Below are 21,062 nucleotides of genomic sequence, written 5' to 3' on the forward strand. Positions count from 1 at the left end.
AATATCTACTCTACTATACGAATCCGTTTCACTACTCATAGTTATTCGGATTAGTGTCAAAGCTTGCATCGACGTAACGCTTTACGACGAACTCTTTAACCACCTCCATAATCGAGAAAAATTCCTTAGTCCATCAGTTACTAAGGATAAATTTTGACCGCTGCTAGTGATTTTATTGAGAATATTTCCTTTGGAAATATTTCAAAAGGTCAAAACAGACAGAAATGGTTTTCAGGGTTTTACTCAAATAATTATAATATAAATAGGGATTAAAAATCTTATGTATGGAAAATATATGTCCTTCTAATCATCTCCAAATTTAATGATAGTTTTCTAAGGCAGATAAGTATTTTCCATGTAGGAATACCATTTCTGGCCTCAGAAATGGACATGCAAATAAATTAAGAAAATAATTCCAAAAAAATATTATTTTGTGGTTTTGGAATACTAAGATAAGTTAAAATCAGATCACCAACTTTGGTAGAAACCAATCTTGCCATCAAGGGCAAGTAGTGCAACTCAAAGTAGGGTTTTACCCTGATGAGAAACAAGAAGAAGGTTTTGAAAATAATTCAATATTGTGAAATGGGGTTTTATCATCACATGATCATCACACAAGTCATTCAATGACAAACATGACACTCACATCATTAGTTTTGAAAAAGTTTTAACAAGCTCATATTTTTGCATTACACAGAAAGTGGTAGCAAAAACAGGGTGTGACATGATGCCTATATGCATAATCATTGCCTTGGTATCTTCATAATTATTCGCTTTTCTATCAATTGCTCCACAGTAATTTGTTCACCCACCGTATTATTTTCCTTTATGAGAGAAACCTCTAGTGAAACCTATGCCCCCAGGTCTATTTTTCATATTATACTTTCAGATTTATAAACCAAAAATACCAAAAATATATTGCTGCCATTTATTTACTTTTGTTTAACTTTTAATTCTAGCAATCTTTTATCTATCTCTATCAGATCTCATCCTTGCAAATAACCGTGAAGGGATTGACAACCCCTTTTTAGCGTTGGGTGCACGTGCTTTGATTGTTTGTGTAGGTGCTAAGATTGGGGCCTTGCTTGTTCCTCCTACTGGATTGATATCTTGTTTCTCAACAAACTAAGGGAAATACTTATCTACTTTTGCTGCATCACCCTTTCCTCTTCAAGGAAAAAACCAACGCAAGCTCGAGAAGTAGCAAGAAGGATTTTTGGCGTTGTTGTTGGGGAGGATACATAGCAAGATCAAGCTTACCAAGTACCCATCACAAACTCATCTCTTGCATTTACTTTTTTTGCCATTTGACTGGTTTTCCTCTCCCCCACTTCTAAAACAATTTTCAGAAAATACCAAAAAGATTTGCCTTTTTATTCACCCTTCTTCCGTTCGTCTTTTCGCTTGATTGCTTGTGTGCTAGATTGCTTGCTTTGTCACAATGGCTCAAGAGAATACCAAGTTATGTGATTTTCCACTACTAATAATAATGATTTTATTAGTACTCCGATTGCTCCTGCCGCTAGTGCGGAATCTTGTGAAATCAATGCCACGTTCCTCAATCTTGTTATGAAAGAACAATTTTCTGGCCTTCCTAGTGAAGATGTCTCATCCCATATAAATACTTTCGTTGAGTTGAGTGATATGCAAAAGAAGAAAGATGTGGATAATGGAATTGTTAAATTGAAGCTATTTCCTTTCTCACTACGAGATCGTGTTAAAACTTGGTTTTCATCTTTACCTAAAAATAGTATTGATTCATGGAATAAGTGTAAAGATGCTTTTATTTCCAAGTGCTTTCCGCCCGCTAAGATTATCTCCCTTAGGAACGATATAATGAATTTTAAGCAACTTGATCATGAGCATGTTGCACAATCTTGGGAGAGGATGGAACTAATGATTATGAATTGCCCCGCGCATGGTTTGAGTTTATGGATGATTATACAATTTTTTTATGCGGGATTGAATTTTCCTTCTAGAAATCTTTTAGATTCCGACGCGGATGGTACTTTTATGGAAATCACATTAGGAGAAGCTACTAAACTCCTAGATAATATTATGGCAAATTACTCTCAATGGCATACCGAAAGATCTTCTACTAGTAAAAAAGTGCATGCTATTGAAGAAATAAATACTTTGAGTGAAAAGATGGATGAATTGATGAAATTGTTTGCTAGTAAGAATGATCCTATTGATCCCAATGATACACTGTCTTCTTTGATTGGAAATAATAATGAATCTATGGATGTGAATTTTGTTGGTAGGAACAATTTTGGCAATAATGCGTATAGAGGTAATTTCAATCCTAGGCCGTTTCCTAGTAATTCCTCTAACAATTATGGTAATTCCTACAACAATTCTTATGTAAATTATAATAAGATGCCATGTGATCTTGATAACAATCTTAAAGAATACATTAGCTCGCAAAAAGGTTTCAATGCTATGATTGAAGAAAAATTTCTCAAGATTGATGATTTGGCTAGGAACGTTGATAGAATTTCTCTTGAGATTGATTCTTTGAAAATTAGATCTATTCCACCCAAGCATGATATTAATGAGTCTTTAAAATCTATGAGAATTTCTATTGATGAGTGTAAGGAAAGAACCGCTAGAATACGTGCTAAGCGTGAATGGCTTGAAAAGGTGTTTTCTCGTGATAATAATGATGAAGATCTTAAAGTGATTGATGTGACTCCTATTGAATCTTTGTTTTCTAGTATAAATCTTGAAAAGGACAGGACTAGAGATGAGTCAACTTTAGTTAAAATTCGTCCCGATGATTCGGAGTTTATAGATCTTAATGCTAAGATTGATAAAAGTGAGATTGAAGAGGTCAAAACTTTAAATAGCAATGAACCCACTCTTTTGGATTTCAAGGACTTTAATTATGACAGTTGTTCTTTGATTGACTGTGTTTCCTTGTTGCAATCCATGTTGAATTCTCTGCATGCTTATACACAAAATAAAGCTTTTACTAAACATATTGTGGATGATATGATGAAATCTTTTGAAGAAAAACTTGAGTTGAAAGTTTCTATACCTAGTAAGCTTTATGATGAGTAGGAACCTACTATTAATATTAAAATTAAAGATTATGAGTACCATGCTTTGTGTGAATTGGGTGCTAGCGTTTCCACGATTCCAAAAACTTTATGTGATGTGCTAGGGTTCCGTGAATTTGATGATTGATCTTTAAATTTTCATCTAGCGAATTATACAATTAAGAAACCTACGAGAAGGATTAATGATGTTCTTATTGTTGAAAATAGGAATTATGTGCCCGTAGATTCCATTGTTCTTGATATAGATTGCAATCCTACATGTTCTATTATTCTTGGTAGACTTTTCCTTAGAACGATTGGTGCAATTATTAATATGAAAGAAGCAAATATTAGATTCCAATTTCCATTAAGGAAAGGCATGGAGCACTTTCCTAGAAATAAAATAAAATTACCTTATGAATCTATTGTGAGAGCTACTTATGGATTGCATACGAAAGATGACAATACCTAGATCTATTGCATTATGCCTAGCTAGGGGCGCTAAAATATATCGCTTGTCCGGAGGCAACCCATATTTATTTTTATGCTCTTGTTTTTTCTTTTGCTTTTGAGTTCTGCACAAATTATTACTTCTGTAATAATTGTGTTTTCTTGTTTTAATTAGTGTTTGAGCCAAGTAAGACCTTTGGGATGGTCTATGGTGTTTGCAAGTTGATTTTGTTAAAAAGCAGAAACTTTCGCTCTTAGTCCAGGAATTTTGTGAATTCACTAGAACGTGCTTTTGATCTGAATTTTTTACTAAAGATTGATATACAAATTGCCCTAATTGTCCTATTTTTTAGATTTTTTGGAGTTACAGAAGTATTCGAACTTTATAGATTGCTACACACTATTCTGTTTTTGACAAATTATATTTTCTTTGTGTTGTTTGCTTATTTTGATGAACCTATGGGTTTTATCGGGGGTATGAACCATAGAGAAGTTGAAATACAGTAAATATTACACCAATATAAATAAAGAATGAGTTCACAACAGTACCTAAAGTGATGATTTATTTTTCTTGTACTAACGGATCTCGTGAGTTTTGTGTTGAGTTTTGTGTTATGAAGTTTTCAAGTTTTGGGTAAAGATTATTATTTTGAGAGTCTTTAAACAACATGATAACTGTTTAGTTCAGTTCTGTAATGTGATATTCGATTGTTGTGGGAACAATTTTCTATTGTTATGCATGCAAGAAATAAATCAAATTTGGATGTACTAAATACATGTGAAACATATACAATTGCTATATTTCCAAGTTCTTGGCATGTTTGATTTAGATAAGTGGCCTTTTCACGTGTCTCGAATTAATTAGTTGGATCTGCAATGCGCTTATTTTACATTAACATATTTTACTGATAGTATGCTAAGTCTCACTTAACCTGAGCAATATCTATCTTATACATGTTGCAGGAGAAAGAATGGGAGACGATGAAGTTTACCATCGAGGTTTGCACATGCATGGTCCTTTGGCTAATAACATATTATTGCGCAATTGCATGAACCATTCTAATATTTAGGTTTTTTATAATTTTGTTTTGTACATGTAGGTCCTGCTGTAAGAGGTTTAGACCCACTTTTTGACCCATTTTGCATGTGGGGAAATGAGGTGTCCATGAATATAAGGCAAATCAAGAAATTTAGAAAGATTATTAAGATAAAGAAACTAACGACAAAAAACAATAAGATGTTTGTCTGCACAATGAAGGATATATCAATCAACTATAGATGATACTATCTCTTTTACCTTGTCTTTTTCCCTTTGCATCATTTTAAAATTTAGAAAAGATATTTATGCATATCTTTGTTTCATTCCTTTTCAAAGAAGTTCATTGATGATTACATCTCAAACCACCTGTATGGTCAAGAGGCGAGGAAAGTATCCATACACCACCCATGGTATAATAATGAACTATTCCTCAAGAGGACGAAGGATGGGCGGGCAATCATCCACATGCAGTGGCCTAAAGTTGCAAGAACCTTCAATATCATTGAAGGCTCAATATTCCCATTCCATTTCAATAGTTTTATCAACGAAATTCATCTGTCTATTTACCATTTATGATGCTACTTTCCAAAGTTTTTAGATGTTGCATGTAAAACTTGGTGTTATTGTGTAATTGGGTAGCTAGGTATATGCCTATAAGATGTAAATGAGTGATAAAGCTATATGATGTTGTACTCTGATGTATTTCAATTACAAAAACCTGGTTGCCGCGCTACAAATATGAAATATATTGTGTGCTTGATATGAAATATCAATTTGGTTACTAAATAGATTAAAATAATAGGTAAACCAGGCTGCTTACTAGGTTTTTCTATTCCCGACGGCTTCTCACACAACACCATGGGCGGCGACCTCAACAAATCCACACAGTTTCTAGAAATTTGGCATATTGGATGAGTGAACAATCACACATGACTTCCGGCCGACAACTGTGTGCGTTAGGCATCTTGCACAAACGTTTTTACATAAAAAGTGTGTGTGATGGACAACCCTATACCAAACAGTTTCTTCTAGGCACCACGTGTAATGTATTGAATAACGCAAATGATAAAATTACAACGATCGCTTGTGAGGGACGCCCCTATCACAAATAATGTTATGAAGAAGATTGTGTGTGATGTACCATATGAATGGAAACATATCTTTAAGATTCACCATGTGGGATGCTAAGAACACCTCACACGACTTCTATAATATATGTATTTGTGATGGCTCTCCCAGTCGCACACGAGATCCTTTTACCCCATGTGTGTGACCAAAGTAGGCATCATCGATGATTTATCTGTGTCGTGTGGGATATCCCCCCGATCGCACACACATGCAAGGTGGTGGTTTAAAACCTCTTCACGGAAAGTGGTAAAAACATTTGTATAGGACTTGCGCGCACTAGTGATTGCACTCACATTGATAACTTGGATGCTCTTCATATCCACATTCATACATGATACAAGGCATGAAGCACCTATCAGGGATAGACTTGCATTCACTAATTCTAACCATTCCTTTAACTTTGCTTCATTGCTGACCAAAGATGATAGAATCTTATATCTCTTTTCCTTCATTGCAAGTTGTCAATGTTCATGGATAATCATCGCGGAAGACATGATCAATAGATTATTTTTGTTTCCTTTTGGTTTAAAGAAAAAGGTAAGATAAATATCAACAACAAAAAATGTGTGCAAGTGGGAAGGTAATGACCAAGCGTTATCCTCCCGACAACGACGACGTACAATGCTTGATGTCCCGCAACACTTACATGGTTAATTGTATCACTTTCACATATGTGTGTACATCCACACCCAAACCTTTATTTGAAAGTGGTCTATTTTGTCGGTCATTTGGAAAATAATTATAAGGGAAGTTTATCTAATCTACTAATGAGAAGGTAAAAACAGTAAATAAAAGCTGCTAGACTATAATAGGGGTGACACTTGATTAATAAAGTGTTCTCATGAGTTTCAGATTCATCATTGTTAGTATAATCTCTGTGATTGTGCGAAAGTGCAATTTTAGGTTCGAATCATTAAGCTACCTCACATGTTTCTATAAAGTGGGCGAAGCCTCATACAACATACGTGCATACGTGAACAACCATGTATCGGAGATGTTATCACGGTTCCTCCTCACATTCCGGTTATGACAATGATAATTAAGGGTCCCATCATGGATGCGACCAATGGGCGATCTCTGTTTTCCTTTATCAAATGATCAAATACGGAAGGAAAGTAGTTATTGCATACATATATTTCAAAATCCCATCATCACACAGATCAGTGGGGTCTCAAGGAGGGAGTTAGCTTCTATCACCGCAATACCTTCGTTCTCTGCTTCATCCGAATAGTAATATCATTCATGTCCTACTAGGCAAATGTTGAGTGGTGCACTTCAGCTAACATCACAAACAATATTAACATAAACATGCAACAAGAGGATTTTGTATTCTATCGACATTCGGTTATAATACATGCTAGAGTTGATCTATATTGCTCGAGAACTAGTGCAATTACTCAAACATGTATGCGATCAACATAGAGGGGAAATACAAGTTACAAGCCAACATGAAGTTGGTGAAGGAGAAAGACATGGTAGCGCAGGTGGAGATGGCACCAGCCCTCCGATCGATGCGGGGCATTGGCGGAGCCTTCCTCTTCCTTCTTCCTTTTCTTGACCCTTCTTCTGTGGTGGGGATGGTCTTGTAACAACAATGGAGGTGTGACAACACATGATAAATAAATGGGAGCCCTCGCCGTCATCTAGGGTTGAAGGTGTATACATAGATGACATCATGGGTCTTCTACGTGGATCCTCCACCCACTCCTTCGTCCAATGGCTCTAGAGGAGCCTAATCCTCTCCCAATGCCTCCTTTGTTCGCCAAGGAAGTCATAGAACAAACCAAGACAATCAGTGAAGAATCGCGTTATGACTAATTTCATAGCCCTCAGAGGCTGGCACGAGTGCTGGCAAAACCAGGTAAGGTCGTACCGGACATCATCTTCCCTTCTAGAGTGTGCGCGGGGTGTTTACTATTTTGGTCGGCACTTCTTCATACAAACTCCAATTTGGACGTTTTTGGGCTCAAAAGCCATATACACCAATGGCATTGAATTTTCAACCTTGTCTCGTTGGAAAATGTCAAATTACCCAACTCTCCAAAGGGCATGAATCTAAGTGTTGAAAGTTCTCCACTTTGGCCTCGACTTGGTCCCTTTTAACGTGCTAAGACCCTATTTGTTTGAGCTTATGCTTCAACTTTTGCAGCTTTTTCATTTTAGCTAAAAGGCAAAAAAAGCTCCTATTTAGGGCCTTTTGGCTTATACCATCATATGAAAACATTGATTCATAGGCCAATAGCCGAAGCCAAAAGCCCCTATCGAGGAGCTTTTTTGGCTTTTAAGACGAAGTGCAAAAGCGGCAAAAGCCCAAACAAACAAGACCCAAGTCCATGAGAATGCCAATACACCTACAAGGACAACAAAACAAAGAAAACTAATAAAATAAAATAGTTGTGTAATGAACTTGGCAAAATGTGTGAGATAAAAAACTATGCATTGTAAACATGAAAAAGAAACTAGATTGATATGATACGAGGGATTTTGCCACTAGAATACAATCTAAAAAGTGATGCAAAAATCTACTTATCAGCCAAGGGTGCCGAAATGGTCCTTACTCACCTGCCGTGGTTGAGCTCCCCACCACTCCGTTGGCTCAACCATGACCTTCCCGTCGTGGCATGCCCGCACCGATGAATCATCTGACCGCAATAACACCTTTTTTGGATCCGCCCGTAGACCGCACACTGTCCGTATGGATGCCACCCCAAATCCAGCAAGCCCCCGCCCCCCCCCCCCCCCCCCCCCTCTTCATGCCCTTTGCGCCTGCAGATACCCCATTGTTCAAAAAAGCTCGCACACATCAAGGAATATAAGTCTAAATGAAATGTGATGTTTAGAATTAAATATGTTATGAAAATATATGTCCAAATGAAGGTTGTATGAAAACATTTGAAGAAAGAGCAGTTATTTTCGAAAATCAAGTTCTAGAGGATCTACGAGATGGTTTTTTAATCCTAAAGTAACTAATTTTGAAATAAAAAATGCAATTTAAATTAGTAGGAATCTGCCAGAAATGCCCTTAGTTGTGAACCGCGGTTGGGTATGGGTGGCTACCTGTCCTTTTCTCTTTTTTGAGGTTTTCTTTCACCTCGCCTTCTTCCCATTAATCCAGAGTCGAGAGTCGAGACACGCCACGCGTTTTGCTTCCTTTTCCCCTCTCCTCGCGCACCTTCCCTTCTCCACCACCCTCCAGACCAAACATCCCCGTCCAAGCAAACAATCGAAAAAAAAGGGAGGGCGAATTCCGCTCGCCGACGACCTCCCCCGCCGCCGTGTTGACACCACATGGCCTCGACGCCCTCGGCGCTCTTGTCCGACTGCCGCCTCCGTTCCTCCGCCGCCTCGCCGAGCACCGTCCGCAGCCTGCACCAGCCTCCTCCTCCTCCCCCGCCACAGCAGCCTCGACCCGTCGTCGTCCTCTGCTAGGTCTCTCGCCAGCCGCGCTTCCCCGCCCCCACCCGCGCGCCAATTCGGCGGGCGCCAGGAGTCTAGGGTTTGCTGCCTCCCGTGTCTGATTTGATGACTAGGGTTGGCGCCACCGGCGAGGAGTTCGCGCTGCTGGGCAGGTTCCTCACGCTCGCTTCCATTCCCATGGCTGGAAAGATACGAATACGACCGTCCGTGTTAGGTTCTATTTGTGTACTACCAGTTACAGTCTCTTTTTGTTAAGAAGCTTGCAATCTTAGGGCTCGGGAGGAAACTAAGATCTCAAGTGTGGTGTTTTTTTTTCTGTGTGTGGAAACTTGAGATAGTTGCAAGGAGGGAAAATCAGGGAGGAGGTAGCCTTGTGGAGGTTAATTTGGGGGGAATTTGTAAGACAGAGACACGGAATTGAAGGGACCAGTGGTGGTAACTCGAGGGGATTTCGCCATGGTGGGGAAGGATTTGGTGCTGCAACAGAATGCTCCGGTGGACATCCGTGAGATTGCTGCCAAGGCCACGCTCCGGGAGGTTCGGCAGAACGGGCACACCTATGTGGAGCTCCGACGCGTAGGGAAGCGCGTCATCTTCTTCTGCACCATCTGCCTCACCGAGTGCTTCAGCGACAATGTGCTGTTTGACCACCTCAAGGGGAATCTGCACTCACGGCGGTATGCCGAGGCCAAGGTCACCCTGTTTGGGCCCATGCCATGGCCGTTCAATGATGGTGTGCTCTTCTTCAACAACTCACGCGAGAATGATCCGCTCTTGCTGGACTCAAGCTTGCATAACACCGGAGAACTTGCTCTGGTTCCCCATCCTGACTTCTCAGGGAAAGACTCTGAGGTGACATCAAGGCTGAGAGATGGTTCAAGCTCCCAAAATGGTGCAAAAGGCTCATTCAGCGGTGCAAACAGACGTCTGAATGGTAGATCTTCTACCATAACTGAAGATAGTGCTCTGTCAAACTGCAATGAAACCAATGGTCAGCTTGTTATTCCTGGTGTATTGATAAAGGATGTTGTGTTGAATTTGCCTGTGCATCTCTTGGGTTATGGAAACATTGCATACAAGATTGCTGAAGCTAGCGATGCTCGTAAGAAGATCAGCAAAATCTGGTGTGCTTGGGTAGGAGAAGAAGCCTCACAGGGCTCTGAGGCATGTAACATCTATGAACAATCTGGTTTCGCCATTGTCAACTTTTCTTATGCATATGAGTTGGGAAGGAAGTGGCCTTCTGAAGATCAGGACCTTCCCATCTCTGCTGGATCTTTCTTTGTCATTGATGAGGCTGGACATCGTGGAAAGCGAATGAAGAAGTCATTTTCTGATCAAGAAGCATCTTCAGAAGAGTCAAATGGCCAGACTCAGGACAAAAGTCAAGCTATCATGACTGGTTCCCCAACAGGTACCTCAGGCAATCTTCAAGTCAGCCCCTTGTCCAGCAAGTCTATGAGGAGAGAGCTGAGGAAGCAGAAGCGACTTGCTGCTGAGAAAGTTTGTGATATTTGTGGGCGATCAATGCTTCCTGGAAAGGATGTCGCCACCTTGCTGAACTGCAGCACAGGAAACCTAGCTTGCAGCAGTAGAAACTCCAGTGGGGTTAGTAATTCCAAACATCGTTTCCTCTTTCTGTTTCTTGATGAAGGCAACACAAGTCCTAATTACTTCTATTTAGAGAAAAAACAGAAAGAAAATACCATTAGAAAGTTAGGTCTTCAAAAAGTCCTTTATGAGTAGAGATACAAGATTTTGGAACTACCTTAAACTGTTAACTGAGATTCCTTGGTACAGTACAAACATATACCGATTTCTTCTTTCAAACAAATATAGCTAGATAATCCCACCCTTAAATTTCAAATCCTTCTGCTGTGACTACTTGGCTAAACATTTTTTTTCTCTCCAGGCTTTTCATCTATTTCACACTTCATGCTTACTGCACTGGACTATTATGTGCCAATATGAGGTACTGGCTGATCAAATTGTAAAGATGGGAAAGAGCAAACGAGGAAGAAAGGCAAAAACCGCGCCAAAGAGCAGAATAACATCCATCCTTTGCCCAGAATGTCAGGGTACAGGGATTCACGTCGAGGGAGATGAGCTCGAAAAGCCAACTATTTCGTTGTCTGAGGTTTGGAGGAGCACATTATCAGCTGCTGCCTACACTTTCAGCTATGTGTGAATTAAATGGTCCTGAAAATTGGATTTGTTTTTGCAGATGTTTCGCTACAAGCTGAAGTCCATCGAAGCCAACAAGGCATGGATGAAGACCCCTGAGATGCTGGAGAACTGTTCCACTGGGCTCCATTTCCCTGCGGAACATCTGGAGAATGCGGAGGTATCATCAGTTACACACTTACACCGATCTCCCTTTGTTTGCTGTTTTGCTGACGAGTCTAATTTGATCTGAACTCACGACAACCACATTCTCATTCCCTTTGTTGCAGGAGCAGGTGATGCCACTGAAGTCGCTTCCTTTCTTTGCAGCTGATGGATATATGGCATAATTCGTGGGTTAAGCTCATGGACCAGGTGACGCTAACGATGGAAGTGAGCTATACCATTCTGCCAGAGCCATTGTAAATCTACTAGAGCAGCTGTAAATAAGCATGCATGACTATACTGGGAACAGTGTATGCTAGAGATGCTGACGTTTATTTTGCTTGTAATCGTGTTGTATCTATGATGTTTAGGTTTGCAGACACGTCTGTCTGTCAACCGGGTACAATCCAGCAAAACTGTTAGACTGGGTTGTAGTAACCATAAACTCTATACATGTTGCACTGCTCACAATCTTTATTTTGTTGTAAGATGTGGCTGTAATGGCCACATTACATCTCCACCATCGCTTGGTTGATTCATGTTGTCAAACTGGTTATGCACTATATTGATCGTGATTGTTCATAGGAGATTGGATCAGCGGAAACTCATCCGAGTGCTGCTTCTTATCTGAAGAAGAGTGGTTATAATGGCTACATTTGTTCTGAACCATCGCTTGGTGTAATTTTGTTTTCAAACTGTTTGTGTACAATGTTGAGCCTGATTTGAGGAATGATTTTGTTCATAGGAGATTGAATCAATGGAAACTTGTCCAAGTGATGCTTGTTATCTGAAGAAATCGGTGGATTTACATACATGGCTACTTGCAAACATCAGCTGGGAGGGGGGTGGCAACCAAACTTTTTTCTTTTCGACAAGTTCAGCTGGCCTGAATCCTGCCGTTTTTTGCCGCAAAAGTTTTCTTTACAGAAAATGCCACGCGTTCTGCCAACCCATACAACTAAACTCGTCACCTAATCGCCAGCTATTTCTGTCCTTTTTCTCTCCTTTTCTACGCAATTTTTCAGAGAGCGCTATATGTTGAGAGACTCAACCATGAAACGAGGTTCTCCCTTCCAACTTGTCTCAAAATAACATCCAGAGGAAAACAGGCAAAAGAGACAAAAGGAAAACAAAAAACAAAAGGCAGGCAAAGTTGCTTCGTACTGGATCTCAGCGAGAGAAAATGTGTCATCAGGAAGCCGCTGCGATGTCATCGCAGCCGCCTCACATTGATCAGGAAGATAACGCAGTATTTCTACCAGAGCATCATCGATCCAAACCATCCACAGCAAAATCACGCACCCCAAGAGCATCAAACCGAAAACAACGAAGCAGAAGGATGCTACCATCAGGCACAGATCTGAATTGGTGGAGGCAGTGTGTGGGGATTCAGAGTTTCAGACAAAGGGTTTGGTGGCGACTAATACCCTAGGGTTTCGTTTCTGGCCACCCGAGGGAGGGCACCTGAGGAATGCTTCGGATTTATATAGACTCGTCGGCCGGGGCGAGGAGCTGAGGGGGGATGCCGGGATGGGACCCCGGGACGGCGGCTGGGCCCCGCCGCCGCCGCAGCCTCTGGCTTTTTGCCGGGCTGGGCGCGTGGGTCCAGGTCAGTCAGACCGATGATGATTCTTTCATCTTTTGGGCCGTTAGCCCGCTCCGGCCAGGCCCAAACGGCCTAGGTCGGTTCCGGGCCCTTCTGGAATCTTCCGTCGCCGTCGCACCGCACGGGCACGGGCCGGAGAGGAAAACCCCAGGTCGCAACCCCTCGCCACGAGTCATCACCCGTCGTCTCTCTCCCCCAATCGCCCCCGCCGCTGGTAGCTAACCATCTCGAGCGTTCTCGCCGTCGATTGTTGTTGCTTTTCGTGGGGAGGAGGCGATGGCGAGCGGCGGCGGGGCGGTGAGGGAGGTGGGGTCGAGGGCGGAGCTGGACGCGGCGGTAGGCGGCGCGCGGGCCGCCGCGGTGCACTTCTGGGCGGCCTGGTGCGAGGCCTCCAAGCAGATGGACGAGGTCTTCGCCCACCTCGCCGTCGACTTCCCCCACGCGCTCTTCCTCAGGGTACGCACGCACGCGCTCGCGCGCAGCCTGCTGCTGCTGCTCGCCGATTCCTCCCCTGTGGTCGCGGTAGATTTGGGTTCGGGCCGGTTTCCGGTGGATCGTGATCCTTCGGCGGCGGTCTGGGCCTCTGGTCACAGATTTGCGTTTAGGGTTCTGGCGCGTGATTCATGCTGCTGCCTAGGTTACTTTTTTTCGCATGCTTATACTCCCTCCGTTCCTAAATATTTGTCTTTTTAAAGATTCAACTACGGACTACATACTTGTCTTTTTAAAGATTCAACTACGGACTACGTACGGAGCAAAATGAATGAACTTACACTAAATTATGTCTATATACATCCAAGACAAATATTTAGGAACGGAGGGAGTAGAGTATTTATTTACTTACGATGCGAGAAACACTATGTGATGTGTATGCAGTTGATTAACTCGAACCATGAGATAAAAGCAGAATTCAACCCGTTTGTGTGCTTGAAACCGAAACCCTTCGTTTGTTCTAGTTACAAGTATGAAATCAGGCAGTACCTGTATCAAGTCTTTTGTAAGATATTTTTTGCTATAGTGGTCTGTTGTCTACTACTTTCACCGTGTGATGCCATCAGACCGGGATTCAAGTAAAAGAATCAACAACAATAACAAAAACAAAGCCTTTTTATTCCCAAACAAGTTGGGCGGGCAGAGTCGAAACCCATAAGATCTCGAAACCAACTCTAGTAAAAGAATGATCTAATCAAACATTCCTCTTTTGGGACTATTGTCCTTTGATTATTATGAAGTGTTCTTTGGTCACATAATTATGATTCATTCTTTATGCTCTGCCAATGACACACCATTTCGTAATTTGGATATCTCAAGCCTTTTCTTATTTATCCTCGTCATGTTGGTAACTTCTGTCAGGTTGAAGCTGAAGAACAACCGGAAATTTCAGAGGCATATGGAGTTACAGCAGTGCCATACTTTGTTTTCTGCAAGGTATTTACTGTTTACAGTTGTCATGCAATGCAATTAGTTCATGCTAGTGGACCTCTTTTTGATTACACTTCATAATGGATCCTGGTAGGGTCATGGACTCATGGCACCCTTCTTCCTTATTATTAAAGCTGAATTGCATGAGTTCTCTTGTCCATTTTTAAAGGCAAAAAATCAAGCATCTGCTCTGCCCTAATGATGAGGCATGTGTTGATATTATTGTTAGGACCCACTTTCAAACTTCTTAAGCATGAAGTATTCTACAAGCAATGACATAAATCATGTGAGCCCATGCCTCATATACTGTGGAATAATGAAATTAGATACACACTTCACTGAATTTACTCTAGCCCACCTACCCTAAAGATTCTGCATGAGTGTATATGTTAATTGGTTCATCCTAGCATGTACGTTTGATGTTCTTGCTTCTTTTGGTAAATTTTGTTGGGAGATGATGTACCATCCAGGCTCTTACAAGTTCTGGTCATTGGAGTGTTGTATGGACAATGAAATGTTCTGTATGACTAGAACCAACCTAATGATATTGTGATGGACCTCATGAGGTCGGCATGCACAATGTCCTTTTTGCTAGGCTAGTTTGGTCATGCCTTCACTTGGCATTTTGGTGTTATCGTGAGACTCCTTTGTAATTCCAACCTATGTGTCACACATCCTTTGACATTTTCATATGGTGTTTGCTCTGCGCACATATCTGAGGTCATATTTGCTTAGCTTCCAGATTTTCTTCATTGCTGTGCCAAATGTATTTATCGATTTCCTTGGAAGTTTCCTATATTGCCTTCTTTGTAAGAGGTTGTCATCGGTGCATGGTTTATCTCTTTTCAGGAAGGCAAACCTGTTGATACCTTGGAGGGCGCAAACCCAGCCAGCCTGGCCAATAAGGTTGCAAAGTTAGCTGGGCCTGCCAATGTTGCTCAGTCTGCTGTACCTGCTAGCTTGGGGGTGGCTGCCGGGCCTGCTGTACTCGAAAAAGTCCAAGAAATGGCACGGCAAAATGGATCTTCTGCTGCTGAAAGTACACTGAAGAAGCGTTTGGAGCAGCTTGTCAATTCCCATCCTGTCATCTTATTTATGAAGGGAAATCCAGGAGAACCAAGGTGTGGGTTCAGCCGAAGGGTGGTTGACATTTTGAAGCAGGAAGGTGTTGAATTTGGGAGCTTTGACATCCTTTCAGATAATGAAGTACGTGAAGGGCTGAAGAAGTTCTCTAACTGGCCAACTTTTCCTCAGTTGTACTGCAAAGGTGAGCTGCTTGGTGGATGTGATATTGTTATTGCCATGCATGAAAGTGGTGAACTGAAGGATATGTTAAAGGAGCATAACATTCCTCTCGGGCAACAAGGAACCAAAATTGAGGAGCCGGTGATATCTGAATCTGCAAATGAACAGAGTCCTGAGGCAATTGGGCTTACTGAAGCTCAGAAAGCTCGTTTGGAGAGTCTCACTAACTCTAACCCAGTGATGATATTTATCAAAGGTTCACCCGAGGAGCCCAAGTGCGGATTCAGTGGAAAGGTCGTTCACATTCTTAAGCAAGAGAAGATTCCTTTCTCAAGTTTTGACATTCTTACAGATGATGAGGTTAGGCAGGGCCTAAAGGTTCTATCAAACTGGCCTAGTTACCCTCAGGTGTACATCAAGGGTGAATTGGTTGGTGGTTCGGACATAGTGATGGAGATGCATAAGAGTGGGGAACTGAAGAAGGTTCTGACTGAGAAAGGGATTATTCCGGAAGAGAGCCTAGATGGCCGACTCGAGGCTCTAATTTCCTCATCCCCAGTGATGCTGTTCATGAAGGGCAACCCAGATAATCCACGTTGTGGCTTTAGTTCGAAAGTGGTGAATGCCTTGAAAGGAGCAGGGATAAGCTTTGGGTCCTTTGACATTCTATCTGATGAGGAAGTTAGACAAGGTCTGAAGACATACTCGAACTGGCCCACCTTCCCCCAACTCTACTACAAATCAGAACTGATGGGGGGCTGTGACATTGTTCTCGAGCTGGAAAAGAGTGGAGAGCTGAAGGCCACTCTTTCGGAGTAGCATAGCATATGTCGGTGCTATATGGTGTCTTATGGTGTTTCGAGCATCTGTCCTATATCGAATTGCTCTATTGATGGCATTGTTATGCCAATGTATTTCATAGATCCATGTTTTAAACTTGGATATCCTAGTGCTACGTTTGCTTGAACTGTGACAGCTGCAGGAGAAATAACTTATAAGACCTCTTAAGTGACCTGTTAGTCTTGTATTACCCCTTCATTTTTGCTGCCTTGGTTCAGGCTGGATGATGTAGAACATAAGTATTAGCCATCATTTCACAGTTCAAAGACGTATGATTCGTAACGTTTATGAAGTCTTTGTGTATGCCCCTACTAATATAATGTCATGGTTGGTTGGGAATGTGTCATTGTTCTCCAGGCGATGGTTGGTTTTGTTCGAAACTTTTCATTCATTATTATGGTATACTTTAAGTTGGAGATGCAAAATAGAAAGATGCCGCAGATATGCCATGCTGACCCTCTTCCCTTTAAATACCGTTTGATTGTCTTCTCAACATGTATTGTTGCACAATTGCACTTTCATGCCAATATATGTGACATAGATTTTCCCGCATGAAGAGTTAAATCAGAAAACAATAAAAAATGTGGTTGAACATCAACTTAGAAAAGACATCCTGTAAAATTTCACCTAGAAAAGACATCCGTGGAGGCCTGTACACAAAAATAAAATAAAAATTCGGGACTCCAAAAGACATATTTGGAGTACTCACTTCTGTTATTTTTGGCCCAGACCAATATGGATGCCTTCTTGCGGCGAAATTTTGCAGGATGTTAGAAAACTTGTTGATGTTTGTCCACAAAAAAAAATCAACTTTTTTACAATTTTATCAGAAATTGCTGTTCATGCGGGTGCTCTATGCTACAAACCTGCGGAGAACCGGGCAGCAATTTGTTTATGGCAAGTTTCAGACTCAAGTAAAATATCAAATGAATTCCGGTAACTAATTAGATAAATTACATGGTGCAATAAGTTGGCACTGAGAGTTGCAGCAAAAATTATCCTGATGCCTTTGTTGAGCTTAGAGCTTCCTTCTCTGCGTCTCCAGACTTCTTTTCTTCTCTCATACGAGCCCTTGACAAAGCGTCAGTCATATGTGAGTTCATAGGCATAGCAGCTTGCAGCAGTTGGACGAAAGTTTCAACATCCTTGAGATCACCTTCGTCTCCAAGATACTTGAGTATCATCTCAATCATCGCAGGCCTCGGGATCCAGCCACTCCTTGGAACATAAACACAAAGGGCATTTTTAATCAACTCATAAGCTTTCGCACAATCACCTTTCTCCGCGTAGCCGATTGCCACGATGGCCCAACTGGTCGAAGGAGGCATCTTCCCCTTCTTCAAGAAGTCATCCAGCAGTGCTTCGGCCTTGTCCAGCATGTCCTTGTGCCGGTATCCAGTGAGCAAGACATTCGGGACGTGGAAGTCGAATGCGTTTTCGCTCGACTCCCACTCTTTCAACAAGGCCTCGGCTTCTTCAATTTCATCAAGCCTCACAAGCATTGCAAGCATTGTAGTGTAGTCCTTATTAATATGCCTCTTGCAGTTTGACATTTGGAGCCCCCACAGCCTCCTCATCTCTGACTTGTCCCCCAGCTGGCCGTAGAGGGAGATCAGGTGGTTGTAGGTATCTGAATCTTTTATGTCAATTTTTGCTTCTGCTTTCTTCAAGGCAGAGATTGCCTTCTCTCTTAGGTTGCCCTTAATGTAGTTGCTCGCCACAACGGCATAGGTATTCCAATCGACAACAATTTGAGGCTCACACTCCATATCTTCCAGGGTGTTCTCCATCCCGAAAAAATCTGCCCGTGTGCCGTAAGAGTTTATGCATATTCTGTAGCTGAAGTTGTCAGGCATGATACCACTGCTTTTCATCTCTGCTATCACTGAAGGGACCTTCTCATGCTGTCCTATGTTAGTATAGAGGCCCATGAGGTTGTTGTAGGGGAGACTGGAGAAAACAAAGCCCAGCTCTTTCATCTTCTGAAAATGAGCCAAGGATCCATCAACCATGAGTTCTCGTGTGTAGCAGTTCAGGAGCGCACCGTAGGGTTTCTCCGTCTTATCTTTATCAGGCAGTGTATTGAAGTAGGCTTCTGCTGCTCCGATACCATGAACTTGACCGATCAAATCCAGGTGAACAGCATAATCCTTTGGCAAAAATCGGACATGACCCTTAGCACTCATCCACTCGGAGACCTGTACAAAGTAAAGGTTTGGAAAGAAACTGATGAGGCATTTCAAGGGTATGTAAAATACCGCATAATTACTAGTGACAAACTATAGGGATGGATTATTATTATTTTATACGTACTTCAAGGGTTTAATGGTTTACATGCTGCAAACCCCTGGTTGCCATAGTCAGTCGTTAATTCTAAACATGAATGCAGATGCAGTTTAACCCGCACGGAAGTATTACAACTACAGACCACACTGAGTTAAAAATAAAACACATACCAGATTAAACTCCTCATTCCACTAAACTTCAAGTCTGTGACATAAGGCAAACAAAAATAAATTGAACGCAACATTCTCTTCTTTATGCACCATGTGCTACTGTTCCGTACTCGGATAATCTAGTCACGCAAAGTCATAACGTCTAAGCAATGACTCGAAAGGAATTCTTCCTTGCAGTTCTTACTACGCCTCTTTGGATTGTAGGATTTGCATAGGTATTTTGGTTCTTAGGATTGGATTGCCAAAATCCTACGTAATACATTTGATGCACCCAGTTCCACAGGAATCTCCACATGAACTTGAGCCTCATTTTGTTTCCTCTTTGAGAAGTCCAATGCAAATAACCACGTGATTATACAGCATGGTAAAAATGAGAAACAGATCAAGTCACCATTTCAGAAACGTCCTACTCGTATCTGTCAATGGCAGGGAATTTCCCGCATTCCGCTGCAAGAGATAAACGGGCTAACAGAACCATGGGAAGCTACTGCCGCATTTCATCGAACAGCCGACGGACAGTCAGTGGGGCACGGGGAGGGTACGGCAGTACCTCGAGGGCCTGGCGGTGGCGGCGGCGCTTGCGGAGCTCTTTGACGATGCGCTCGAGCTCAACGGGGCGGAGGCGGTTGCCGGGCTTGTCCGCCCAGCGCTCGATCTCCGGCACCAGAAGCGTGTCCGGGTGTCCCAGCGGCCACAGAGTGGACTGCAGGCCCGGGGGTCGCCGCGGCGGCCTCTCGGCGCTGTTGGAGTGAGGAGAGGACGCGGCGCGCACAGGGAGGAGCAGGGGAGTGGGATTCTGGGGACGGACTCGGCCTTGGAGGAGCCTGCCGCGCCCGAAGTGGAGAAGGCGGCGCCTGGCGGCGAAGAGGGAAGAGGAGGCCATGGCGTGGTATTTTTTTTCCTCTTTCCTTTTGGCTACTTGGGTTTAAGGAAAGTTTGCTTGCTTGAGCATCAATAGGAGGGGTTTTATATATTTTTTTTACTAAAAAACCTCGTGCTTCTTCTTTCAAATGTCAACTTGAGTAGATAGCATAAGAATATTTTTAATTTTTATGAATCATGGAGTGTCTCTATATTGAGAAAATACTAAAACATGACGTCCCAATATACTCCCTCCGTTCCTAAATATAAGACCTTTTAGAGATTGTACTATAAACTACATACGGATGTACATAGACATATTTTAGAGTATAGATTCATTCATTTTGCTTCGTATGTAGTCTTCTAGTGAAATCCCTAAAAGGTCTTATATTTTGAAACGGATGGAGTACAATAAAAGAGAAAAGGTATGTATAAACCCTAGAAAGGGTTATACCTTAGAAATGGTTACATTTATGATATCATGAGGGAAATACTGTAAAATTGAACCTGGTTCGATATTGGGTTTTCAATCTGATGTGATGAATACTTTATATCTCAACAATTAAAAGTGACTCCCTTTGTACATAAATACTTATAGTTGCAAACTAGACTAGTTTTTTTCTTCCAAATTTAAATATTTAGGTACAGAGAGAATATGTTTTAAGACTGTGTAAACAAAAGTAAAACATGTGTTTTTAGCAGGAAATTATAAGTTTGTATTGGATTATTTTTACAAAGTAAGACATGGAATGTTTGGCATTACGTGCAGGGCCGGTCCTGAGATTTTGAGGGTCCGGGGCGAAACAAAATTCCGGGCCTATTAATACTAGTAATAGTATGTGGTTTGCATATGATTATACCACCATGTTTCGGCAGTTGATTCATGAGTAAATTTGAGAAATAGTTTTGGAAACATTGGATTCTAAAACGTATGAAGACGAAAATAGGAAGTACAACAATATGGATACCGTGACTTTAAAAAATAAATCACAAGAGTTTAAAGCTCTTGAATTTACAATGATGTGAGTGAAGATACATGCAATCACATAAGACAAATTGTAAGATCTCTAAACTCAAATCTAATGAAAATAAAGGCAGCAAAAGCACAATAAAATTCCTATGAAAATATCTCATTCCAATCTAAGAGGCCACCTTTTTTTGCGAAAATCTAAGAAGCCTTCATTGTTCAAATTATACCTTTTACTTAAACATAAAGTAGATTCGCCATT

At 41.6% G+C, this 21,062-nt stretch overlaps 3 protein-coding genes across 3 annotated transcripts; 2 read left to right on the forward strand and 1 right to left on the reverse strand.

Moving 5' to 3' along the window:
* The first annotated feature begins 8,741 nt into the window (after positions 1-8,741).
* Positions 8,742-11,938, forward strand: LOC123433145. The gene is made up of 4 exons (XM_045115435.1): positions 8,742-10,683; positions 10,988-11,212; positions 11,300-11,419; positions 11,529-11,938. The coding sequence occupies exons 1-4, from the start codon at positions 9,532-9,534 to the stop codon at positions 11,586-11,588; spliced, it is 1,557 nt and encodes a 518-aa protein (XP_044971370.1). The 5' UTR covers positions 8,742-9,531; the 3' UTR covers positions 11,589-11,938.
* Positions 11,939-13,148: 1,210 nt separating this feature from the next.
* Positions 13,149-16,855, forward strand: LOC123433177 (monothiol glutaredoxin-S11). Its single transcript, XM_045115437.1, has 3 exons — positions 13,149-13,465; positions 14,363-14,437; positions 15,281-16,855. Exons 1-3 carry the CDS (start codon positions 13,286-13,288, stop codon positions 16,493-16,495), a joined length of 1,470 nt encoding a protein of 489 aa, XP_044971372.1. The 5' UTR covers positions 13,149-13,285; the 3' UTR covers positions 16,496-16,855.
* Positions 16,856-17,274: 419 nt separating this feature from the next.
* LOC123433161 (pentatricopeptide repeat-containing protein At4g21705, mitochondrial-like) lies at positions 17,275-19,910 on the reverse strand. Its single transcript, XM_045115436.1, has 2 exons — positions 19,523-19,910; positions 17,275-18,714 (listed from the first exon to the last, which is right to left on the reverse strand). The coding sequence occupies exons 1-2, from the start codon at positions 19,853-19,855 to the stop codon at positions 17,512-17,514; spliced, it is 1,536 nt and encodes a 511-aa protein (XP_044971371.1). The 5' UTR covers positions 19,856-19,910; the 3' UTR covers positions 17,275-17,511.
* Between the last annotated feature and the right edge of the window lie 1,152 nt (positions 19,911-21,062).

Source organism: Hordeum vulgare, chromosome 1H (assembly GCF_904849725.1).
Source record: "Hordeum vulgare subsp. vulgare chromosome 1H, MorexV3_pseudomolecules_assembly, whole genome shotgun sequence".
In the NCBI taxonomy this organism is placed as follows: Eukaryota; Viridiplantae; Streptophyta; class Magnoliopsida; order Poales; family Poaceae; genus Hordeum; species Hordeum vulgare.